Consider the following 27,374-nt stretch of genomic DNA (forward strand, 5'->3'; position numbering starts at 1 on the left):
TTTAAAGAAATCTAAATCTAAATAAAATATGGCTCATTGTTAGGACAATGAGAATAATTTTCATTAAAATTCTTTGTGAAAGCTATAATGTAATTCATTTATTCTAAGTGCTGAAAGCTTCATTGGTTTAGTATTTGGGAAGCTTGAAGGCTCCGAACAGTGTTGGAATGTAATTTTGTTTCTCTCTAAAAGAGAGATACACATAAGTGCACACTTGTGTATGTGGATGTGTGTATATATATAAATTTTGTGTAGTCAGATTTTGTGATAGGGTTTTAAAGGTCAAAAGATCTATTAAAGCTGAATTGTACTGGTTCTTACTAAGCAAGGATATATTTTGTGTATCTTGGAAAACTCTGATACTCTTATTTTTCCCCTTTTCAGATTGCAAAATTACGCCAACAATTGCAGAGAAGTAAACACAGCAGTCGACATCATCGAGATAAAGAAAGACAGTCTCCATTCCATGGCAACCATGCAGCTATTAACCAGTGTCAGGTAGGAGCCCAAATACCACACAATCCAAATAAGGGATTTGTTGTTTTCCTGGTGATATGTTATTTTATAGGTAACTGATTAGGATAAAAATGTCCAAAAGCATATTTGAAACTGTGATTAAATACTGAATTAGCTTCCATAAAAAATTCAAGATACTAAGTTGACAAAATGATATTTTCCTTTAGTGATCTGTGATTTGACTTTTAGGAGACCTAGCTAATTACATATTTTGATTTACCATAATTTTGTCTTTATCAATTCAGTATTTTGAGACCAAATAATAGAGAGGTAAGCATTGGCTATAGAACCAGACCCTGGATAAGCAGTCTGTTCTGAGTTTCAGTTTCTTCATCTAAAGATTGAAGATAACGATGATACATCTCATAAAGTCTTTCAGTAGGGGAAAACCTTTAATTGCTTTGACTCCTTTATAGAACTCTATGAACTGCTTTCAGTGGCTCACCCAGGAAACATTTCTCTTAAACTAAATTAAAATTGGATTGGGTCCCTTGGCAAAAAGAGCAAGAAAAAGTTTGCCAACCCTTTTTTATAGGTTGATAGCTTCTGATGACTGCCAAGTAAGTATATGTGGATTTTTTCAAGAGAAAGTATAAGTAGAGGGGCGCCTGGGTGGCTCAGTAGGTTGAACATCCGACTTCGGCTCAGGTCATGATCTTGTAGTTTGTGAGTTCGAGCCCTGTGTTGGGCTCTGTGCTGACAGTTCAGAGCCTGGAGCCTGCTTCGGATTCTGTGTCTCCCTCTCTCTGCCCCTTTCCCTTGCTCTGTCTCTGTCTCTCAAAGATGAATAAACGTTAAAAAAAAATTTAGAAAGTATAAATAGAGGTATATATTTTTTCAAATTAATTTTGCCCTTAAATGTTAATACATGGGTCAAATTTAATTTCATAAATTTATAGTTTGGTTGTAGTTTCTAATTGCTCTTTTCCATGTATAAGGTATTTTAATTATAAAATATGAATATAAACTAATACATTTAAAAACATAACCAAACTGGATTTATGTCTGGAGAAATAGAAAATGTAAAATTGACAAAATAAGAAATAAAAATTTGAATAGACTGATAACTGTCAAAGTTGGAATACTAATTAAAAACCAAACTCCTTCACTCTCAAAAGTGAAGCTTCATAGGTGAATTTATAGGTAGCTTTACAGGTGAATTTGCCAACCTTTTACTCCCTCTAATTTATCCATTAATACTTTGTAATGTATTTCTAAGAGATAGAGCCACTTTTTATTTCCACTCATATTTTTATTCCTAAGTAGAATGAGGATTAAGGTTGAACTTTATTGAATTAAGTGATAGATTTTAGGAGTTTATCAGTTTTTGAAGTGATTTAAAAAAATTATTTATTTTGACAGAGAGAGAGAGAGTGCATGTGGAGAAGAGGGAGAGTGAGAATCCCAAGCAGGTTCCATGCTGTTAGCGAAGAGCCCGATGTAGGACTCGATTCCACAAACTGTGAGATCATGACCTGAACCAAAATCAAAAGTTAGATTTTTAGCTGACTGAGTCACCAGGTACCTGTGAAGTGACTTTTTTAAAGTTGCATTAAAATCATCAATTAAAGTAGTAAATTATCCAGAATTTTCTTTCTTTCCCCCCTTGTAAGTTGAATTTGCTTAATATTATTGGAGGTTGCACAAAGTTCATGTTTAACTTGAAAACCTCTCTTTTCAGAGAAGATAAGGACTAGAAAATAGGGTAACTTGAAAAATAAATTTATGTAATTTGAGTTTTGTACACTTGGCACACCAAACATCTTGACTACTTGACTTTTTTTTTTTTTCTGAGTGTTAATAGCCAACCAGAGATCAAACACATGCATCATGATAACTACAACAGTGGTATTCGTGTTTAATTGAAACTTTCGTACTATTAGCATGAAAATACTAAGTTATGGGTATGGCTTAGTTTTAGTAGGTTCTCTCTCTAGTGGAGAAAAGTACCACTTAGAGATTGTGTACTTTTGAGGTCGTTGCTGTGTCTGCACAATATCTATCCTATGGCTCATACTGTAGTACTCATTAGGGGATACAATGATAAATGAAATATTGGGGCTTGCACCCCACCAAGTCTCAGATAGATATAAGTAAACAGTTATTACACAGTGTGATGAATGTGTTGATAGTGTTTGGCAGAGTTTTACACTGTTATAGAAGGGGTATTTATCCTTGGATTGGTTCTGGAGCCATCTATAAAGGCCTCTCAGAGAATGTGGTATCTAGGTGGATACCTGAAAGCTGATTTAGTCATTCTTCTAGAGGTGGAAGAAATCGTGGCTCCAGGTAGGAGTAATAGTAAGAGGTTAGGCTAGAGAGTTAAATAGCAGCCAGATCTGAAAGTCTTCATGTCTCAGTTGTTAAGAAGTTTGGACTTTGTCCTAGAGGCACCCCAGAACTATTTTTTTTAACACAGGGGATTGGTTTTAGAGTGGTCATTATGAGTTCAGAGTAGAGAATGAATTTGGAAGAGGACAAGATTAGAGGCAGGAAAACCATTTAAGAATAGGGTTTGTAATCCAGGTAAGAAATGACAGTGGTCTAAAATAAGATAGGAGCTATGGAGTTGGAGAGAATGGCCAAACCTGAATGATATTTAGAAAGTAATAATTAATAATTGAAGTCTATTAAGTGCTTACTATATGGCAAACACTTTATCTTTTGTATGTATTACTAGCACTTAATCCTCATCTTTGAGGTAAGGCTTATTACTATTGAGGCCCAGAGAATTTAGGTTTTTTTGTCCTAGGTCATATGAATCTAGGTTAGAGCTAGTATTCTAACCCCCAGGCAATTTGACTTCAGAGTCTGAATTTTTTAAACTATGTTAGCTGATGATTGATGAGATGGTAACAATGGAGAGATAGGAGTAAAAGGGTAATGCCAATTCTAGCCTTTAAAACATGACTTTTAAAAATATATCCTTCAAGGAGCGGTGGCTCAGTGGGTTAAGCGCCTGACTTCAGCTCAGGTCATGATCTCACAGTTCATGAATTCAAGCCCTGAGTCAGGCTGTATGCTGACAGTTTGGAACCTGGAGCCTATGTCTCGATCTCTCTCCGCCCCTTCCCTGTTCGTGCTCTGTCTGTCTCTCTCTCTCCCTCCCTCTCTCTCTCTCAAACAAACATTAAAATATATATATATATCCATTAACCTCACACCCATGTACAAAAGTGATTTAAAATGGATCAAAGGCCTAAATGGAAGAGTTAAAACTAAAAGCTCTTAGATGAGAATATAGGCATAAATGTAGGGTTAGATTAGGCAATGGTTTGTTAGATACGACACCAAAAGCACAAGCAACAAAAGAAAGAAAGTAGGTAAATTGGATTTTATAAACATTGAAAACTTTTGTGCTTTAAAGGACACCACCAAAAAAGTGAAAATACAACCAACAAAATAGAACGTACTTACAAGTCACATTATTTGATAAAGCACTTGCATCTGGAATATATAAAGAACTCTTGTGGCTCAGTAATAAAAAGGTAACCCAATGGGCAAAGGATCAGGGCGCCTGGGTGGCTCAGTCCGTTAAGCATCCGACTTCAGCTCAGGTCATGATCTTGTGGTTCGTGGGTTCAAGCCCCATGTCAGGCTCTGTACTCACAGCTTGGAGCCTGGAACCTGCTTCAGATTCTGTGTCTCCCCCTCTCTCTCTCTGTTCCTCCCTTGCTCACACTGTGTGTCTCTCTCTCTCAAAAATAAAGATTAAAAAAAATTATTTTTTAATGGGCAAAGGATCTTAATAGAGAGTTCTCCAAAGGAGATATACAAATAGCCACTATGCACGTGAACAAGATGCTAACCATCATTCCCGACCATAGGGAAATGCAGTAAAAAATTCCAATGAGGTACTACTTTATACTCATAAGGATGGCTAAAAAAGAAAAGGTAGCTAACTGTTAGGATGTGGAGACATTAGAACGCTTGCCTATCTTTTGCTGATAGGAATGTAAAGTGCAGCCACTTTGGAAAATAGTCTGGCAGTTTCTCAAAAGGCTAAACATTAGGGTTACCATATGACTCAGCGCTTTCTCTCCACAGTATGTATCTGAGAGAATTGAAAACATATGTTCACATAAAAACTTGTACACAAATACATGTTCATAGCAACATGGTTCACAAAATTTGGAAACAACCCAGATGTTCATCAGCCAATGAATGGATAAATAACATGTAGTATATCCATACAATGGAATATTATTCAGTCATGAAAAGGGAGTACTGATATGTGCCACAGTATGGAGGAACCTTGAAAACATTATGCTAAGTGAAAGAAGCCAAATACAAAAAGACACATATTATATGATTCCACTAAAATGTCCAGAATAGGTAGACCTGTAGAGACAGATTATAGATTGGTGGTTGCCAATTGCTGGCAGAGCAATTGGCTCCAGCCAATTGCTGGAGGGTTTTGTTGTTTTTTTTTTTTTTAATTAGTGTGCTTCTAAAATTTATTATAATGGTTGTACAACTCTGTTTAGTAATCATTAAAACAAAAGTTGTATACTTTAATTGGGTGAGTGGTAGGTATTGTGAATTTCAATAAGCTCTTATAAAAAATATCTACTAACATTAAAAACAGATATATAAAATACAAATTTAATTGTCTGGAAATAACAGATTAGATGGTAAAAACCAAAAAGTAAACCAGGAGGTCATATAACAGTATAGAGAATAAGTACAGGTGCTCTGAGGTCAGACTCTAGGTTAGATATGATTCTGCCACTTGTTAACTGTATGAGGTTCATCAGGTTCTTTGCATTGTAATATTACCTATTGTGTTGTTCTAAGGTTTAAATGGGATAGAATATTATAAAACACTTAATGCAATTCTTGGCACTTGATAATTGCTCAGTAAATCTTAGGTCATTTGAGGTAGGATCTAATATAAAAGAAGTAAACCAGTTGGGTTTTTTACCAGGCTTTTCTGCCAATTTAATATCAAACTTATTTTTAAAGCTTTTATGTTATCTTTTTAAATTTTGGGCTATATTTTATTTTCATTATTATTATTATTTTTTAAAGCAATCTCTGTACCCAACATGGGGCTCAAACTCACAACCCCAGGGTCAAGAGTCACATACTCTACTAACTGAGCCAGCCAGGTGGCCCAAGTTTTTATCATTAAAAGTATTTGTATATGGGGTGCCTTGGTGCTTAAGCATCCAACTCTTGATTTGGCCCAAGTCATGATCTCAGGGTCATGAGGTTGAGCCCTGCATCAGGCTCTGTGCTGAAAGTTTGGAGCCTGCTTGGGATTCTCTCTCTCCCCATCCCTGCCCCTCCCCCCCACACATACACGTGCACTCTGTCTCTCAAAAGAAACCTTTTTTTAAAAAAGCTTCCCAGAAGCAGATTATTAAAAAAAAGTATTTATATGCTTATCACAGAAATTTTAGAAATGAAAAAATATCAAATAGAAAAATATTTTAGGGACACCTGGGTAACTCAGTTGGTTAAGCATCCGACTCTTGATTTAGGCTCAGGTCATGATCTAATGATTTGTGAGATTGAGCCCTGTGTTGGGCTCCGTGCTGACAGCATGGAGCTTGCTTGGGATTCTCTCTCTCCCTCTCTCTCTTTCCCTTTCTCTCTCAAAGTAAATAAATAAATATTTTTTTAAAGAAAAATTATATCATAAAAGTGTTATTAAAATAAATTAAATAGAAAAAAAGCATCGAGTCTCATTCTGAAGATAATTTTCTTTTTTCCTTTGTGTTCCTTTTTGAGATCATACCATATCTTATTTTTTATATTGCTTTTTTTCTATTTAACATGGAAAAATATTTATGTTATTACAACTGCTTCAGGAACATTTTTAATATTTCCAATTCTATAGAGCATTTCTCAAATATTTGCCATTTAGTTGGGTCCAGTGTGTGCTTAAAGCTTTTTCTGCATTTTTCCTTTTCTGGTGATAGATTTTCCATTATTTGGTTAGGAAATCTGAATGTTTTAGGGGAGTGATCTTTGAACTTTCTCTTTTTTGGGGGGCGTGGGGGGGAGGGCGCAAGTGGAGGAGGTACAAAGGAAGAGAGAGAGAATCTTCAGGCTCCACACTCAGCGTGGAGTCCAACACAGGGCTTGATCTCAGGACTTCATGTGAGATCATGACCTGAGCCGAAATCAGGACTTGGATGCTTAACCAACTGAATCATCCAGGGGTCCCTCTTTGATTTTTCTCTTGATAGACTTTCCAAGTTATTAAAATGTTTTCTTTGTATTTCATGATATGTAGATTACTTCTAGGGAAATTCCTTTAGTATTCCTTAACAATCAGGGGAACAGTATTGCTCTTCTGATGGTAGTATAGTCTACAACCACTAGTTAACAAAAGGTCTTTTCCTTGGGCTTACAATGGATTTATTATAGTTAGAAAAGAATTCTCACATACTTTTTTGAGTGGTTCTTTGGGGGGTGATTATTTGTTATGAAAAATAAATTCTGGCAAGTTTCTTAGAATCTTTCACATGTCTCTGGTTTCCAAAATTGACAAAGCCTTTAGATGCTTATAATGTCATATTTTTAAGGAGTATTTCAAGAAATACTCCCATTAGAAAATATACCCAACACATTTCAGAATTGTTTGGGGATTAGAATTAGATGTTAGTAACAGGAGAATGGGAGATGCCAGCATCTTCACAGCCACATAAACTACTTTAGAGGTGAGAATTAAAAAATCATGCAGGTGTTTTCTGTTTGTTTTAGCCTCAAGCAAGAAAGCCCTCCCGTAGGATTTTCTTATTTCTTCGTATGAGCTGGGAACACTATAGTTTTGTAGCACCCTATGAGGGTTTGAGAGCAAAGTGATAGTGAAGAAGAAAAGGAAAAAACTGGGGTGCCTAGGAGGCTCAGTCAGTTAAGTGTTCAAATTCGTCTCACCTTGTGATTTTGCAGTTTCTGAGTTCAAGCCCTGTATTAGACTCTCTACTGTCAGCACAGAGCCCACTTTAGAAACTTTGTCCCCCTCTCTCTCTGCTCCTCTCCTGCTCTCTCTCTCAAAAATAAACATTAAAAAAAAAAAAGGAAAGGAAAAAACCTATTTTCATCTGAGGAATGAAGGGCATTGCACTTTAAAAATAAAAATTGCTGCTCTGCACTAGAATCTTGATATGGCAGTCTAGGACATGATTGGTATTCTTAAATTTTTAAAGATTTTACCACTTAGAAATCAAAAGAGTAGGTACTTCTGCTGCGTCCTTTATTAGAGAGTATAACTGCAGCTTAAAAGATCTAAGAGATGGATACCAGATGAGAGGACAGAACTACATTTATGTCGACAGAACAGGAGGCATCAAGGGCATGTGGAGGCTCCAAATCAAAAGCTCTTAAGATAGGAAAGGGTTTTTTTCTGATTCATTCTAATTTTTTTTTTTTTTTTTTTTTTTTACCATTCCAAACATCAGTTTTCCCATCCCTTTTGTTATATTAGGCTCATATTTGTTACATTCTGGCACATATTTCTCTCAGAGGTCTCTGTTGAATTACTGAACAGATCTTTTTCTATTTTTTTCCTTTGAAAATTTAACTCTGTATTTCTTTTCCCTATTCAGCTACTGCTTCAGTGGGTATTCTTCCCATCTTTCCTGACTGTTGTACACAGTCTTATCCCCACACTTTGAAACAGGTATTTAAGTTATAGTGTAGATTCATCTTAGAAGATTCAGTATTGGCCAAACCTCTAGGTCGTCTTTCTTGGCAGACTCTCAGTTTTTAGGCAGAATTTGATCTTTAAATGGTAATGTACATAGACATATGAAGAATGAAAATGGAAAACTAAAACTTTAACGTGCTGGTTCATCTCCTTAAAACACTTAATTGATAGAAAAATATCTGCTTTGAAGAAAAAGAAACAAAAGTTGAGAAGATAGAGGAGATCCTTGTTTTTGACATTCCAAAGGACAGATCTTAGGAGAGATAGATTTTACCTTAGTACAGTGAAGAAATTTTAATATTTGAGAGCTGTCTGAAGATGACCTCTCAGTATGATAAACCACTTACACTTGCATAGACTGATTTATATTTAGAAACAAATTTTGTTACAGAACCTATTCTATAGATATGGGAAAAATAAATTATATGCACATGCACATAAAATTCCTTGAGTCCTTGAAATTTGAAGCATGAAAATTTAAGTATAATAATTTTTTTAATTTTTAGATATTTTAGAATATAGCTTATGTAAGGAATGTGTGTTTAATGAGGAAAATCCCTGACAACTTTAGTGGATTATCATATAACTAGTTTATTTAATTATAGTTGAACCTTCGCTTCGTTTACCTAAAATGCTGTGTTGACCTTAGGGAAGTGGCAGTTTTCTGTTCCTTATTTTCTTTCCTTTGCTTTAATTAGACTAAACTGTTGATAAATACTTGCTGCTGTTTAGATTATATTTGAGAAAAACTTCTTACCAGATGTGTAGAGTATGACTTCTTTGCTACCTTGAAAAGCATTAACCAGTACTGTCACTTATTACACTGGCAGGTTTCTCTGTATGTGCATTTCCCAACATAACAGCCAGAAACCTTAAGCTTTCTGTTCTTAAGATATTTATGGTTATAAAATCCAGAAAGGTCAGCCTTTTGTAACAACCTTGTCAGAGCATCCTCCTCTTCTAGTCTCCTTCATTTCTGTAACTTAACAGTTACAAACCAAATGAATGTCTGAAAGCAGCCTGAAAATGGCATCCACTGCAAGCTGTTGTTTGTTTTGTGACATTTAGAAGAGAAAATTAAGCTCAGAGTTGAGTTTGTTATATATATACTAACTCCTGAGATTTTTCTTAGTCTGTACCAGTTCTCTGCCATTGTTTCCTGACACAGGATGAGTCCAAGTATAGGTAGGATAAGTGCGTGACAGAAATGTTCTCATATGCTCTCAACTCCATGCTCATGAGCTGTAGATTTCTTTTAACCCTTTACTGCTTTAGTCTGAGTCTGTTTCTTGTCACCTCACTATTTCTTTTCTTATATTAGACCAGGGCCTCATCCTTATGTAACCTCAAAATTTACTTCCTTACAGCTCCTTTCTCCAAATAATAGCCACTTTGGGGTTAGAACTTCAGTGTATGAAATTTGAAAGGGGACACAGACATTCACTTCATAGTACAAGCCTTGTTGAATAAGCATCATGTCTGTTCTAGGCTGTCTTTTGAAAAGTGGCAATAAGGAGATGGATAAGCAGCAGCACTTCCTCATTGCTTACTGTTGGGCCCCAGAGTCTTACTTTTCTCACATGTAACAGGGGAACCACTGCAGCTCACCTCAGAGAATGGTCTTGAAAACGAAGTGAGAGGGCATGTGGTATCTGGCCCACACTGGATGGATGCTCAGTAAACAGTAGCTACAATTTTTATTTTGTGTTTTCCCTATTATGTATTTTATTCTTAAAATAATTTCTTGTCCTTTCACATTCTTTTTCAAATATCATTGTCTTCTAATAATGTCTTCTGATTTCCCCCCTTTAATTCCTCTGTTTCCCAATCTTCTCCTCATACCCTCAAGCTTCTCATATTATCTATTCCCTTTTCACTTCCATCTTTTCTTTCTGTCCACTCCAGATTGAAGCTTCCCTTTAGCTGTTTTCTCACAAATTTTCCAAGGATGGAAATTTGCCTTTTCCAAGGATTGTTGATGTATTATGCTTATTTTTTTTTTAATTCTTTTTTAACGTTTATTTATTTTTGAGACAGAGAGAGACAGAGCATGAACGGGGGAGGGGCAGAGAGAGAGGGAGACACAGAATTGGAAGCAGCCTTCAGGCTCTGAGCCATCAGCCCAGAGTCCGACGCAGGGCTCGAACTCACGGACCGTGAGATCGTGACTTGAGCTGAAGTTGGACGCTTAACCTACTGAGCCACCCAGGCGCCCCTGTATTATGCTTATTTCTAAAAAAATCTTACTTATAAAGGTGAGCAGGAATAAAAGAGGAGAAATATAGCTTTAACACTGAGTTCTATATCACAGAACAGGGATATATCCATTGAATGGACACTAGTGATGATTGGAGGCCCTGTTACCTTTGTCTCCTTGCCCACCTTCCCCTGAAAGAGAGGTTTTTCAAAGAAACCCCTCTAAATGAAGGGTGGGTTAATCACATTTCTTTACTAGACTGCAAGACGATATACAAGATGATCTTCTGGCACACTGTTGCTGTTAACTTTAGCAGATACCTTTACAATTCTTATTCATATTTTACTTTGAGTATCTTGTCAGGAAACCATGTAATATCCTTTATATATAATCAGTTATTTCTTTTCAAAAGCAATAATGTGCCAGTGGAAAAAGAAGAATATGAATTATATAATTTTCTTAACAAAATGTAATAAAATAATTACAGTGAAAGTATAAATAAATTTCATAGGGAAATTATTCTTATTTCTACAATCTTGCTATTATATGTGGACTTTGACACTGATTTTGTTTTTCTAACCAAAATGTGTACATATTTTTTGATAAATTGCCTTTTAAAAATTCCTTTCCTCGAGTATAGGTAATTGTGGCACTAGAGGACTTTTACGTTGTCTAAAATCTGAACTCTGAGGGCACCTGGGTGGCTCAGTCGGTTAAGCATCTGACTTCGGCTCAGGTCATGATCTCACAGTTTGTGAGTTTGAGCCCCATGTTAGGCTCTGCCCTGACAGCTCAGAGCCTGGAGCCTGCTTCAGATTCTGTGATTCCCTCTCTCTGCCCCTCCCCCACTCACACTCTGTGTCTCTGTGTTTCTCTCTCTCAAAAAATAAAAAACAAAATCAAAATCTGAATTCAGTTATAGTCATAAAAAAATTTCTGAGATAGACATTCTTTTAGTATTTTCCTTTATACCTCCTCTCTTTACAGTCCCTCATGGGTGTGAATTAACTTCTGAAATTCTACCTTGATTGGGATTTTGGCTTTAAATTATATTTTGTGTTTATCAAGGAGCATGTTTGGTTATTCATAACTTTTTGTGAGGCCTCTAAACTTAATTTTGATATATTTTAGAGTTATTCATGTCAACTAAAAGTATGCTTCAAACTAAAGAATTGAAAGGTGGTGTATTAAAGCCCTTTTCTCCTTTCTCCACCACTTTTTCTTCAGGCTCCTCTTCCAAAGAGTGCACTTATTCCAGTAATTCCCATCACCAAATCAACAGGTTCCCGGTTCCGAAATAGTGTGGAAGGATTGAATCAGGAGATTGAAATAATAATTAAAGAGACTGGGGAAAAGGAAGAACAACTTATAGTAAGTAATCTTGTATCTTAAAATTGTCCTTCCACATTAACTGTTCCATTTATTTTAAAAATTACAATTTCATTTTCCATATGTACTTAGGTTTCTTTCCTCTCATTGAAAGAGAATGAAAATTTATCTCTTTTGAAAAATTTTGACCTTGGCAAGTTAATGAAAAGTTTTAATTTCCTTGCATCTCATAGAGACAACTGATAATGACTTAAATTTGGATCCTTGAACAGAAACTGCTTTTTGCTTATCTTTAAAGATCACTAGATAGGTATACACTTCTCATTTGTTACAACTCCATGTAGCATAAGTTTAGATTAAAACTTGTTGGGGAGGGAGGGATAGGACCTTAGAAACTTTATAAGCATGAATCTACCTGTTCCTTATTGTTTGTGAGTTATTGTTTGGTTGACTTTATCATCATGAAGTACACTTCTGTTTACCTATTATCCGCATAAGACATAAGAATGATTCATCTATAAGACACAGAAAGTTTCCTGTTTATATTGAAAAGCATGTTACAGAGTATATTTAAGCTTTCATTCTTCAGTGAAAGAGGAATTGGGGGGTTTGCAGTATTATTTTTTATTGATGCTTAAGATCTTCTCCCTGATATTAAAGGTTGGTTGAGCTTAGAGAAAACACAATCCCCCCACACCCTCTTGTCCATACTGTATGATGGGAGTAACTCCCTGATATAATAAAGATAAATGAACTAAAGGTGTACCAGGGGGCTGGTTTTCCTGCTAAGTGAGCCACGCAAGCTTTCCTTTTAATGTTCTCCTTGATGTTCCCCTATAATTAGCATTGCTACCATTAATCTTTCCCTCATTTAGGAAGGTTTCTTTGGAAAAACTCTTTCAGGGGGAAGTGGGCAGAGGGAGAAGGTAACAGGACCTGTCATCAAGTATCACTAGTTCACACAATGGATAAACTTTTCTTCTAATATAGAACCTGGTGTTACACTTAGATTTCTCCTCATTTACCATGGCAATTCTTCACGATTTAAAAAATATTTACTACAAGATAACTAATTCATTGCAGTTTATCATTCATCAAGCACTGGCCATCTGTCATATACCAAACCCTGCGAATACAGAGTCTTTGCATATGCTGCTCAGTGTTTAGTAGGGCAGTCATATTAGATAGGGATGTCACTAATGGAGCAGCACAAAGGTTTTTTTCCTGCTAGACCTAGTAGGGCATTTCTGATCTGTGAGTGATCTGGAACAATAGGGGAAGGTTGATATTGGGTGCATTTCTGGTGAGTTTCAAAATCAGTGATAAATATATGTATGTTTAAAAATTTTTATAACAGCCACAAGATATTCCAGATGGCCATCGTGCACCTCCCCCCCTCGTACAGAGAAGCAGCAGCACACGCAGCATCGACACGCAGACCCCTGGTGGGGCAGACAGGGGAAGCAACAACAGCAGCCGCTCTCAGTCTGTGTCCCCCACATCCTTCCTCACCATCTCAAATGAAGGTAGCGAAGAGAGCCCTTGTTCAGCTGATGACCTGCTTGTTGATCCCAGGGATAAAGGTACAATGAAGGAGGAATTTGTTGCCAGATGATAAATGAACACCAGCTATTTTATCATTCATTCTATTCATTTTCTAGTAGAACACACACACTTAAGGCTACTAAGGTAATTACTTTGACATACGTTCATAACATAGATTTTTAAAAATTAAAGTATACAACAGTAGGTTTTACCGTGGTGCTCAAGAGATGGTCTGGTTGGGTGGGTGTATGGGCTTTTATTTTTGTACCTTTTTTTTTTTCCTTTTCTCTACTTGTTAATTCAAGTCTCTTATTACTGAGAAACATTCTTTTTGGTATAAATGAACATTGGTCCTGAAAAAGCACTTTGTTTTCTCTCACCTTAGTTGTCTTGTTTTTACTACCTTACTATTTTTAATTGACTTGAAACCTTCAAATTAGTGTTTGTTTGTTTTTTTTAAGAATCTCATTTTGTGAAATTTCAAACAAGAATTAGGCTGATTTATGTCAATGCAAAATGAGTATTGAAGGCAAGCCTACAGTAAAAGGTTGGAGGGCTTCCTTATAGTATTGAACTACTTGTGCAACTTAAAAATAACTTGGAGACATAAGCTATTTGAATATTAATTTCTAATGTTCTTACCTTTTAAAACAACTATGACCTTTCTTCTGTCTCTATCAGGGCAATATTTTGTTAGCCTAACCCAAGTTACTGTGTGTACTTGAGAGCAATAATATATTTGTAAATTCTGCAGCTCAGTTCAGCAGTCATTTATTTAGAAGCTATTAATCACAGTGTGTTGAATGTTCCTAAAATGTTACAGTTGGCTATTACTATCAATTCCCTAAATTATTGAGACTGTAACAAGTGCAAAGAACATAAGATTTCCCAAAGAAGTCAATTAAAGCCATAAGCAATTGTAAATGTTACTATTTGGACCCATTTTGCCAGCTTCTAGGTTAAGTAATATATAGTTATTCTAGGCAAACACCCTGGAGCAATTAAATTACAACCCCTGGGGGTGTAGAATACAGGTACTGGGAGTGTTTGATGCTCCCAGGTGACTCCAGTGTGCATCTAAATCTGAAACTGAATTAAATCTTTTGGTTGGGCCGTGTGTTTCTTATCAGGAATCTGCATTTTAACTACTATCTGTACTTTTAGAATTAAAAGGAGTGGTGAGTGTAAACCATTTAGCATGGCTCCTGGTACTCAGGGCTCATACTTTCTACTTTTACTTCGGTAATAAGTAGGAACCTCATGAATTTTGTGTAATGCTATATTTGACTTTAAGACAAAGTTTGTTTTTTTTTTAAGAAATTTCTTTTATAAGAAAATAAAACCACAGTGCTACTGCCAGCAAAAAATTTATAGCTTAGTTGACACAAACTGAAAGTTTTAGAACACTTAGGTAACATATCAAGAATTTTTAAAGTATAAACTGAGGACATCAACATTGAACAGGAATACCAGAGTAAAGAAGCATTCACTTTGATAAGGTTCATTTGAAAGGATTTCAAAACTTTGAGCTAGACTTTGAAAGAAGTTTTGGCACATGAACAGAGATGGACCTCTTAGGTATGGAGACGTTCATAGGCCCGAGGAAGTCTTTGGTGTATAGTGCACAGATGGCTCCTAACTAAGTGGAGCAGAGATTGTAACCAGAGGAGCATGAGAGTGAGTGATAGGCAACCAGTGAAGAGCCACCTCAGTTACATGTACTGGGAAGCAAGGAAGTGGCATATGAGTCTCTGCTGGGTGTATAAGAAATAAGGGGGCAAGATAGATCAGTATTCAGTGCCGTGGATTAAGTGATACAGGATTAAGCTGTAGTACTTGTAAGTGGAAAAGAAAAATTTTTTGTTTTATGGATTTAACAAACATTAATTATCTCCTCTTTACCTGGTATTGTATTAGATCTTGGGGGATGATGTTGATGATAAAACACTGTTCCTACCCTCAAGTAGTTCATGGTGTGGGGGAATGTCATGAACAATTCAATTTAGTATGACTGCATTTATGTGGTAGTGTTTGTTAGTAATCCAGCGTGCCATTTTTTGCAGAGAATGGGAACAACTCTCCTTTGCCCAAATATGCAACTTCACCAAAACCTAACAACAGTTATATGTTCAAAAGGGAACCTCCTGAGGGCTGTGAAAGGGTCAAAGTCTTTGAGGAATGCTCGTAAGTACCCCTCAAATAACTTTTCATATGAGAATTTTCTTTTTTTTTTCTTTCAATATATGAAATTTATTGTCAAATTGGTTTCCATACAACACCCAGTGCTCATCCCAAAAGGTGCCCTCCTCAATACCCATCACCTACCCTCCCCTCCCACCCCCCATCAACCCTCAGTTTGTTCTCAGTTTGTAAGAGTCCATATGAGAATTTTCAAATAAGTTGAAGAATAGTACAGTGATCACCCATGTATCCACAGCGTAGACTCTAGTTAACATTATGTTATATGTGCTTTGTGTGTGGTGGTGGTAGTTTTTGCTAAAGTGTTTGGAAGTAAGTTGCAGACATCATTGCACTTAAGTACAATTTAATATTGTTTCCTAAAAGTAACCATAGTACTCCTATATAACTACAGTACCATTATCACATCAAACGAAATTAACAGTAATGCTTTAATATCAACTGATACCCAGTTGTTTTTCACATTTCCTCTGTTGTCTCCAGTGTGTCATCTGTGGCTGTTACTTTTGAACCTGTATACAGTCAACATCGCACATTGAATTTAGCGGTATATTTATTCAAGGTGGACCATGGCTCTCACCTAGTATGTCTTCCTTCTTTTAAGGGTTGAATTCCCTTCAGTTTTTATGTACTTTTGGTCTCTAATTCTTTAAAAATTATTAGAAATATTTTGTCTGCCAGTATAGGAAACAGAATTCTGTTACTATTATAGTAACAGACTCCTGTTCCTGTGATAAAGCTAACATAAGAAGCAGGCAGGATTTTAAGCAGTATCTAGTACTATTGGTATGTGATCTCTTCTATTTCGGTTGGCTGGTACTTTAGTCAAGCGCTGCAATTTTAGACTCAGAGTCTCAAAAGGTATTGTAGCCTTCATATTTTCATGGCTTCTTGCTTTGTGAGTGATGGCTATAGGATGGTTGGTGTGTGTGAGATAGCAAATTAGGTGATGAACATTATTTGGGGATGTGCTGGTAGTTCTTAGCCCTCACCTTCCAGTCTCACTATGGCTGCATGTATAAGAGTCAGCCTTCTGGCTTTTTCTCACTTATGAAACCTGGAACACAGTGTGAAGATTGTCCACCCTTGTCTGACTCAATGTAATTTATCTTTTTCCCCCATTATGAACATCTTGGAATTATTTTGGAATATGGCATCCTTTTGTTCCTCTGTATGCTTCTCCTGTCACTGCTTCCTTTAATCTAAATTCTGAATAATTTTGCCACACAAAGAGCATTGTTTTTGAATCCCCTTAATTTCTATGCTAGGAAATCCCAGCTCTCAGTCTCCTATCTGCTTTTGTGACAGTAATTGAAAACTCTGTTTTAGCAACTGCTATGTCACTGTCATTCTAAAAGCTTGACTGTAGCAAATTGAAAATTTAAGTAGAATTCTCCAGATCTGTTTCATGGACTCCCTGAATCATAATCGTCTGGAGTACTAGTTGAAACTGCAGATTCCCAGGCCCCATCCTAGGCCTAATGCATAAATGTGGAGATAGGACCTGGACTATACATCTCTGACAAATATCTCATATTTTTTATGCCCAATTTGCAGATGCTGGCTTAGACTTTCCCATGAGAGTTCTTAAGGGATGCCTGGGTGACTCAGTTGGTTAAATGTCTGACTTTTGATTTCGGCTCAGGTCACAATCTCATGGTGCATCAGTTTGAGCCCCACGTTGGACTCTGCACTGACACTCTTTTGATGCCCCTTCCCCACTCACACTCTCTCTGTCTCTCTGTCTCAAAAATAAACATGAAAGAAAGAAAGAGAGAGAGAGAAATGAAGGAAGAAAGAAAAAAAATGAAGGAAGAAAGAGAAAGGAAAGGAAGGAGGGAGGAGGGAGGGAATCATTCTAGGGCCGCCTGGGTGGCTCAATTAGTTAAGCCTCTGAATCTTGGTTTTGGCTCAGGTAATGATCTCATAATTCATGAATTCAAGCTCTGCATCAGGCTCTGAGCTAATAGGGTAGAACCTGTTTGGGATTCTCTCTGCCCTTCCCCTACTTGCACATGCACTTTCTCTCTCTCAAGATAAACTTAATACAATGATCCCATTTTTTTTTTTTTTTAATTTTTTAAGTAAAAATCAAATGGTCTAAGTGGACGTTTTTGGAGTTGAGCTCTTTGATTTACTCATTGAGATTTGCCCAAATGCAGAGAAATTGTTGGTTGGCTCAAAAGTAGTTTGAATTTCTGTAATAAATGACTTTGTGTGAATATTTGTTATGTAGGTTGGTGTCCTGTGGTATCTGCCTTAATCTCTTGGATTTGGAAGTTTTCTCAGGACTTAATGTCTGAGTTATGTATATACTGCTACATTATTTGTGTCTACAGGGAGGGAAGAGTATGTGTGTGTATATGGATAGATAGATGGATCAAAGAAATAGAAGATAAACCCTGACATGTTACATGTTTTATGGCACATGCATCTATTATTAGAAGGTAAACTTGCGGGACACCTGGGTGGCTCAGTCGGTTAATCGTCCGACTTCAGCTCAGGTCATGATCTCATAGTTTGTGGGTTCAGGCCCTGCGTTGGGCTCTATGCTGACAGCTTGGAACCTGGAGCCTGCTTCGGATTCTGTGTCTCCCTCTTTCTCTGCCCCTCCCCTGCTCACGCTTGTCTCTCTTTGTCTCTCAAAAATAAATAAATGTTAAAAAAAAAAATTAAAAAAAAAGAAGGGTAAACTTGCTCTTTTTATAGTGTACATAGTTTGTTACAAATTATACTGATACAAAGGATGTCTAGCATTTTTAAGCATTTTCATTATGTACCAAAACAAAAATTAATAGCAGTAACCCAAGAGTGGATTTCTTAGAGGTAATTTTAACTTTTTTATCAATAAAACAAATTACTCAAAATCTAAAAAAATTCATCTCTTTTGCACTACCTCTGTCAAAATGAGAGCAAAATCCACTGGGCACACTAGCAACAAACAAATGTAGATTATTGGTCCAAATTAAAAGTTTTGAGTTTATTTAATCATTGTTTGAGGAATACTCCTCTTTAACTCTTGGTTTGAAGGAAGTAACTCTGATAGGAACTGGAGATTGGAGTAGGGTGAGGCTTGATCTCTGGTTTCTAGAAATGTATGTTTATTTACCTGAATGCAAATAGGTGGTTGTATTTAGACCAGAATTTATACCAGATTTTGTATTTCTTTCGGTCTCTATATTCTTTGTGTTATAGCACGTACCATAGCCATGTCGTCTGCACTTTTTCCTTTTTTAAAGGAAGTCTAATATGCTGTTTCTTCTGCCAAACTAATGAATTCTTTGGCCTTAGTTACCTTAGACTCCTAAGTATTTTGGCCTTTTTGTGGTATAGAAGTATTTTAAAAAATATAACATGATCCTCCCTCTCTCCCTTCTTCCAATTATAAGTAACTCGGACCCAGCATTTTCTTTGCTGATAATTAATTCCTGCATTAAAAAAAAAATTACATAAGGCTTTTAAAACAGATAGGAAAGAATTCCTTGCATCAGTATAAGAATGTCTATAATTATTATCCAGCCTATCCCATCAGTTTCTCAGAAAGTCAGCTTGTAAACAGTTATATCTATTTTGAGACACAATTTTTTTGGAATAATCCTTAAGGAAAAATAAAAATTTTAAATTAGTTCTGAGATTTTTTTTTTTTTTTGTATTTATAGTTACTAAGTTGAAGCTTTGAAGTTGTATTAGTACTTGCAGCTTCTATTAGCATAGGTATAGGTCATGTGTGCCAGGAGTGGATAATCTGTTTCTTGGTTAATAATTAAGCTCCTAGAAAAATGTTAGAGGTCAGGAGTGATTCCTCTTGGTAGCTTGGGGTGGCGGCTGGAAGAGGGGACAAAGGAAGGTGTTTTGTTTTTTTGTGTGTTTTTTTTTGTTCGGTGGGGGAGGTTGGTGCTTCCACCTTCAAAAGAAAATTCAAGCATAATTTAATAATAGAAATCTAACCTCAGCTTCCTATCTTCTTTAAGGAATTGAAAACCATACTCTCACATAGTAAAAATAGGGCAGTGTGTGCTCTTCTTACCTCTCATCTACCCAGATACACTTGTGGTCCTAAAATTACTTGATGTTTCCATTGTATATAAGAAAGAAGACTGCACAAGTAAAACATCAATTAAATTATTTCTTTGTTCTTAAATTATTGTATTTATCAAAGCTGTCCTTGGGTAGTATTCACTATTAATAAAATCTGCCTATCAAAAGCATTGTCTGCTTGGAGGTTTTTCTTTTCCTTTTTTTTTTTTTGGCACATTCCCCAGGACTGTTGCTTATTAATTTTTTAAGACCCAGCTCAGATGTTACTTCCCTTGTAAGCCTTCTTCCTACAAAATTCTCCCTCTTCCTCTGCCACAGGTTATCCACTCCCTTGTGCTACCTTTAAACCCCTTTACAAGTCATTTTTATCACATTTGTCAGACCTCTTACAGGACTTCTTGAGCTTTTTTGTACTGTGAACACCTTTGGCAGTCTGGCAAAGATTAGGGATGCTTTGAAGTAATTTGTAACTTCTCTGAATAATGTTTTTATTATTTGTTTTTTTTAATTTTTTAAAAATGTTTTTATTTTTATTTTTGAGACAGAGACAGAGCATGAGCAGGGGAGAGGCAGAGAGAGGGGGAGACACAGAATCTGAAGCAGCTCCAGGCTCTGAGCTGTCAGCACAGAACCTGATGCAGGGCTCGAACTCACAGAGTGTGAGATCATGACCCGAGCCGAAGTCGGACGCTCAATCAACAGCCACCCAGGCGCCCCATTTGTTTTTTGTTTTTTATTTTAAGTTTATTTATTTTGAGAGAGAGCACGCAGTCAGGGTAGGGGCAGAGAGAGAGAGGGAGAAAGAGAATCCACGCTGTCATCTCAGAGCCTGATGTAGGGCTTGAACTCCCAAACTGTGAGATCATGACCTGAACCAAAACCAAGAGTCAGACTCCCAACTGACTGAGCCACCCAGGTGCCCCTGATAATGTTTTTAAACGCATAAAACATGTAAGATTACAAATGAGATTAATTATGTTGAGATACAGTCCTATTCCCAGCATCTCCCTCCCCCCACGAACTACATATTTAGTCTGTCTCCTTGTAGATGGTTTCATTTTTGGATCCCCAGAATCTGGTGCAGACTTGGCGCACTTAAATTTTAATTTTTTAAATTTCATTAGGAGAGATGAGAATCGTACTTTCATCATGTGATCATATTACGTTGTTCCATCTGAATCTTGATATATTTAGGTTCTCCCACCGTTATTTCTTTTTAATTTAAAAAAAAAATTTTTTTTTAACGTTTTATTTATTTTTGAGACAGAGACAGAGCATGAACGGGGGAGGGGCCGAGAGAGAGGGAGACATAGAATCTGAAACAGGCTCCAGGCTCTGAGCCATCAGCCCAGAGCCCGACGCAGGGCTCCAACTCACGGACCGTGAGATTGTGACCTGAGCTGAAGTTGGACACTTAACCGACTGAGCCACCCAGGAGCCCCAATTTCTTTTTAATTTTGTGGCATTTCCATGTTACTTTAACAGTTGAATTTTTTAATATCTTTATTTTCACAAAATATCAGTAATACTTAGTATCTTTTTCCACCCATTTGGGTGAGTTTTCAGGAGCCCCTGGGGACAGGAAGGGACAATGAATAATTTGATTTTGATTTTATATTTCCATTATGTTTCTCAGAAAACCATCATGGTTAACTAAAAAAATTGTTCCAAAGAGATTTTTAAGCACACTTGAAAACTCATACCCACTGAAGTTGAGTCACACAGGGGTGGAATTTAGCAAAAGATGGACATTGTATGTCGTTAATTTACTTGCTTTTTCCCTTCAAAATAGTACAGGTTTTGGAAAAAATGTAGTGGAACATATTTTTGTTTTTAAACATCTAGAATTTCTTTTGCTTTAGGAAATTCTTTATTCATAATGGCTGTCTTAAATCTTCATTGAGATACAGTTGGTTGTCAGCCTGAGTCACCTGAATGCTGCAGGGGGCTCTCCAGGGAACTGAAAGCAGCAGAGATGAATGATGTACTTCTGGCATTCTAAGATACTTATTTTGAATTAGGTGTCTAATTCCACTTTGGCCCATAACATTTGGAGCTTTTGACATAACTTGAGTTTTATATTCCTTTCATTATCTATAAGTTATCTGTTTAGAAAAAAAAAAAATTACTTCCAGTGTTCTGTGACTTAAAATTACTGGGTTGTCTGTTCTATGCCTAGGCCAAAGCAGCTTCACGAAATCCCAGCCTTTTACTGTCCTGACAAAAACAAGGTGAATTTCATTCCTAAAAGCGGTTCTGCCTTCTGCCTCGTCAGCATCCTCAAGCCACTCCTTCCCACACCAGATCTTACTCTCAAGGGCTCTGGGCACAGTCTGACAGTTACCACTGGTATGACAACCACTCTGCTGCAGCCTATTGCTGTGGCCTCCCTGTCTACAAACACAGAGCAAGACCGGGTCTCTCGAGGAACAAGTACAGTCATGCCATCGGCCTCTCTACTTCCACCACCAGAGCCAATTGAAGAAGCTGAAGGATAGGTCACAAGACTGTGTGGCCATTTTTCTGGGCAACTGAGAACCTCCTCAGATCATTTCATTGTGATGGCATCGCGCACTCCCAGTCGGCTGTGATGTGCTCCCACTTCCCATGGTGATGTGTCACAGTATGACTTCTGGAAGAAAGCAGCGCCCTCTGATGGCTTTGCTCACTCATGAAGGCCAGCCCTCGTTGCTTAGCCTGCTTTTTCTGAAAGCACTGATTGAAACAGAAAAGGTCTCATTCTTTACTTTTGGAGGGCCAATATCACATTGTTTTTTGTTTTCAAATTAAACTTCTTTAAAAACAAAAACAAAAAATTGATCCCTGCAAACATAATTCCTGAAGGGAGACGTGAATGATGCTGCAAGAACCATCTTTTATATGAAAATGACTATTTTATAATACCAATGTTACATTTTCTGAAACGTAGCAGACAGGATGTTCAAAGATTCTTTGGTGGCCTCTTGTTTCTTGTTTCCCTTTCTAGATGTGTGCTTTTCTCAGCTGTTTTCAGCTTTGGGACCAAAGGGATTGTTGACATTTTCCCAGCAATCTTAATCTCATGACTATGTTCTTCTCCCAAACAACAATTGATAGGTAAATGCATTGAACAAATATATAACCAGAGATAAAAAGCAATACTAAATAATAGTACATTATGTGATTTATGTTTTTGGATGTCAGAAGTTTGTGCTTTGGGTGAAATACTTGTAAAACTGTTTTCTTCACTACTCCTGTACACATTTCACCATGTGGTCAGAAAAATTATAGTCTGGAGACAAGTGCTTTAATACTTTCTCACCCATTGTTGGAACTTGGTTTAAAAGTCAGTGAGCCAGAAGGAAACTACCCAGTGTTGATTGCTAGCTAGGAGTAAGGAACCCCTTTGGTTTTCTGCAAAATATTTTATCACATGCTCTCCCTTTATCATCACTGTATCATAGTTCCAAGAGGTCCTAAAATGGCTGTGCATGGATTTCCTCCTTTGCTTTTGTGATGTTGTTGTCTCGTGGATTTGGTCAGGGTTAGTAGTTTGCCAGGAGTGTAATCCATTGAATAGCAATCTGTAGTCACAGAATCTTGTGACTGACATTTTCTTTATGGTGGTTGGCACTGAGATATGTTGCTTACAGGTTTTGCTAGTTTTCTCTCCAGCATTCCACACAGTGCGGAAGACAGGCAAAGAGAGCTTTGGAGCATATAAACAACAGGATTCTTTGAAAAATCCATACAATTTTGGATTTAGGCTCATCTTAATCACTGCCAATATCACATGACAACACTATTTCATGTTTGTGTATGTGGTAGTGAAATTAAGGAGCAGCTCTTTTTAAAAATGAGTTCCAGCAAACACTGTTGATAAAACGCATCCTTCTAAGACCTTCATATACTACCTATGATGCAATAATTTAATATTCCTATACATATAGGGAGAAAAAAATTTTAATACTTGTAAAAGGAATACAGTTTAGAGGGTTAATACGTCAATTTGTTCAGACATATACCATCAAAGAAAACTTAGTGGTAGCAATAAATCTGAAAGGACTTCTTATACTCATGCACCTTTAAAACATCTGAGTATTTAAAATTATGCCCTGTGAAGTTTAAAATGGTGATGTATTTATACAGATTAGATAAATTCAAACATTTGAATAAGTCTGTCCAGTTTCACTTGGTAACAATGATAAATTTTGGTACCTTCTCCATACAAAACTAATTTGCTTGGAATTAGTGCTTTGTGGCTTCTAAATTAGTAAAACTCAGTTATTCAGGGTCTGTATTTTCTGGTTGGTTGGTTTTTTTGAGAACCTTGATTCTTTGCCTTATATGTTATGTCTTTTGACTTAACCATTTCACCACTGAAAACTGCTCTATCAAAAGTACAGAAGAAAAGCTGAAACTCCTCAGGTGAGTTGGTATGAATGGTAAGAGGAAGAAGTTAAAAACAAGTTTTTTTAAAAATCCTCAGTTTGTAGATTACTTGAATTCCATTAAATCAGTGTTCTTTTCCTTACTTTACACTTACTTCTGTCCATTCCTATAAATCACAAGGGCATTTTACAACTAAAATGCCACTTTATAAACAATCTTTCTCTTTGTTGTGCATGTTTGTATAAGTGACATCTTTCTATAGCGTTTCATATATCCTTTATCTAAAGTAATTTAAAACCAGAATGGGAGAACAGGTTTAAGAGTTATTATTTACAGAGTCTTATAAGTAGAACTTTTAATGTTTGGTTGTAAGGAGAATGTGAATTTGCAGGTAAATGCATTGTATGGTAACCAAACATACCCCTTGGGTTTGGGAGAAATAGAGCCTGAGGTTTGAAAGAATAAAAAAGGTACAAGGTACAGACAACTCAACTGCCAGTGCCAAAGGGCTAATTTTTAAGCATATGAGCTTTATTGCAGTCTTTAAAAATATTAACCATAGGTCCCATTCAGCTCTTGCTTAACCCTTAGTTCACAGATGGCTGATTTTTTTTAAATGGACCTACCCCCAATAGAATATTTTCTAAAATTACATTCCATGATTATCTTGTATTTCTATAGAAAACTATACAGAAGATAAGTTAGAATAGCTTCAGTGGGAATATAATTTAAATTTTTTTAAGTTTTAAATAAATTTACTTCCATTGCAGTAAAAGAAATAGCATATATATTTCCATAAAAGTATTCTCTGGTTATTTACTTTGTCTTAAGTTATTTTTTACTCTTGATTTTTTTCCTTGTGATGATAAAAACATAAAATTTATTGTTTCTGATCATGACTAAGTCTTACTACTTGTCGTGGCTTTTGTTAGCAATTATATTTTTAAAATATCTGTTTTGTCTCTGGTTAATATGGTGAGCATGGATGCCAAAATTATTTCTTAACTAGAATCTTCATTTTGTTTAAAATACTTCTTACACTTATGAGAGGCCAGATCAGCCTTTTGGAACGTGTTATTGCTAACTGTGGAATAACTGGCAACAAGAAAGGCTCTCCCCCCCCCCCCCATTTTTTTCTTTTAAATGGTTGGCTTTTACTGGAAAAGATATTTTAAAAAAGTGGCAGAACTTACAGCCTTCTGTATGTCCAAGATTAGGACTGGGTTGTCAAGATTTTCTTTTGTTAAAGGAAATAAAAGAAAAATTGACATTACTGAATTTAGTTCACTGTTCTAAACTTAAGATTCATTCCTTAATGCTTGGAATTTTGATGTCTCAAAATCAGACCAGTGGAAGTGCTGAATTTGCATTTAAAAAGCTAAGAATACTTCGCACTTTAAAGTTTAACTCTGCTTAAATTAACAATAAGTAGAGCAGCCCTGAACAATACTTTGTTTAAAAAATCCTGTTGAATATAATTTATGTTTTTTTAAAGTCTGTATCTTTCATCTGTTTAAGCTGTGTAAATCTTTTTAAAATGCAATTTTTTAAAATTTTGTTTTTCTAACAAAAATCTCCCAATAAACAGCATTTCCAATGGTGATAAATATTGTTATTATGTACTTATGTATTCCCTGTATCTGAACACTTATTGCTGCCTCACAAGAAAATAGAACATTTATGTTAAAAATAAAGTCTGTTCTTCTTGAGAATTTTTTTCTATGTGCTTTTATGAATGTTGCCTCAATTCAGATTTTCTTTTCAGACACATGTACCCTGAAGTAATTTACAAATAGAATATTCTTTTTCACAAATGTATAGGAAAATGAGTGTGTTAAGTAGCAGGACATATAGTATTACCAGTTATTATTACTTCCTGACTATTTCTTTACTTGCTCTAGAACTTAAAGTACCTGATATTTGTGGTAAGTGGTAAGCACACTGAAAGATAATGCATGTTTATAAGTAATTCCATACTTCATAGTTTGTTAGAGATTTAGCTGAGACAGTCACTGACTTTTATCCTGAAGTACATATAGAGGATTCTTTTCTTTTTGTTTTGGTATTTTATTCTTTCTAAATCAGCTATGTTCTTCCTTTGATACAGTGGTTTATACGTGCAAGATAGTTGTTTAGGTTCAGAGATTTAATCTGTATGCACAGAACAGAACTAGTCAGATATGGCCCAGTGAAGGCTGCAGACCTAGAAAGCACCTAGGAAGCACCTAGAAAGCAGGGACACCATTTAAATGAAGTAAAAAAGTTACCACAGCAGTCGGTCATGAAAAGTCATCTAATTACATTGTAAAAAATTTTTTAAATTATTTCTGGGGGATAAAGTTTACGAGAATTTGGAGATAACTAATGAATATACATTTACACTATAATATAGCATCAAATGCAAAGAGAATCTCAAATTGGTTCCAAATTTTCCTCCCGTTCTTTTCTCTTAAAGAGGTTGACAGGAGAAAATTTAGATCTCAAGTTGGGTACACCCCTCTTCCCCTATTTATTTGATTTTTTTTTTCCTTTGCTTCGCTAAATATACCACACACAAAAAAAACTTTTTAGGTCTGTAATGCCTTTTCCCCTTTAACTGCTCTTAAGTGTTTGGCTGTGAAATACAGTATCCTCTTATTTATGTATTTATTTAAATGTTTTTAAGAGAGAGAGCTCGAGTGGAGGAGGGGCAAAGAGAGAGGGAGACACAGAATCCAAAGCAAGCTCCAGGCCTGAAGCAGCGCTCAAACCCACGAGCCATGAGATCATGACCTGAGCCAAAGTCGGACACTCAACTGACTGAGCCACTCAGGTCACTGAGCCATTCAGTCTTTAAGACATTGTTTCTACTTCCCTTTAATAAAGTATCTCCAAATTGCTGGTTTGGTAAAAATAAAATACTCATCTTCTCTGCAATTTGCATCTTCCTCAAACTGAGAATTTACCTCATTTGATTTTGTATGCTAGTATGGATTAGTCTTCCTAAATCATTAGGTTTTATAGAAGATTATCATGGAGGCTCTCTTGGTTCAAAACCAGGAATATAAACATTCATCTCAATTCCGTGCCTTAGCACAGTTATTTTTGAGATCATTGGGATAATTCAGAGGAGATGCAGAAAAAGACCTGGGTTTAGGGCCACAGTTTGGGTACAGTTCTGGCTCAGCAGCTTAATGGTCATGGGACCTTGAGCAAAGAAGTGAGCTCTTTGAGCCTCAGTTTTCTTATTTATGAGATGAAGGAAATGCTGATAGTGCTATCCATTAAATGGCTACTAGAATGTGAAAATAATTTAACTTATAAAATTGGAAGCAAACATTTGTTCTCATCTCCTTTATATTTTGTTAGGTAAGTTTATTCATTCCCTAAGAAAGCCAAAACTTTTCAGTCATAGAAAATGGTCCCATATAATTCATTTTAGCTTATAAAGTGATAATACAGTTAACCCCTGAAAAACACAGGTTTTTTTTCCCAATAAATATATTGGAAAACTTTTTAAAGGTTTTTGACAATTTGAAA

General features: G+C 36.1%; 1 protein-coding gene across 1 annotated transcript in view; it reads left to right on the top strand.

The window, feature by feature from the left end:
• FAM117B (family with sequence similarity 117 member B) overlaps window positions 1-25,559 on the top strand; it is a 94,316-nt gene extending 68,757 nt beyond the window's left edge. The window contains exons 4-8 of the mRNA XM_027053176.2: window positions 385-498; window positions 11,601-11,744; window positions 13,060-13,285; window positions 15,311-15,431; window positions 21,664-25,559. Of these exons, the coding sequence (XP_026908977.1) occupies window positions 385-498; window positions 11,601-11,744; window positions 13,060-13,285; window positions 15,311-15,431; window positions 21,664-21,982 (924 nt within the window). The 3' untranslated portion in view covers window positions 21,983-25,559. The remainder of the gene's footprint in view (window positions 1-384; window positions 499-11,600; window positions 11,745-13,059; window positions 13,286-15,310; window positions 15,432-21,663) is intronic.
• The last annotated feature ends 1,815 nt before the right edge of the window (window positions 25,560-27,374 follow it).

This window comes from Acinonyx jubatus, chromosome C1, assembly GCF_027475565.1.
Source record: "Acinonyx jubatus isolate Ajub_Pintada_27869175 chromosome C1, VMU_Ajub_asm_v1.0, whole genome shotgun sequence".
NCBI classification, from domain to species: Eukaryota; Metazoa; Chordata; class Mammalia; order Carnivora; family Felidae; genus Acinonyx; species Acinonyx jubatus.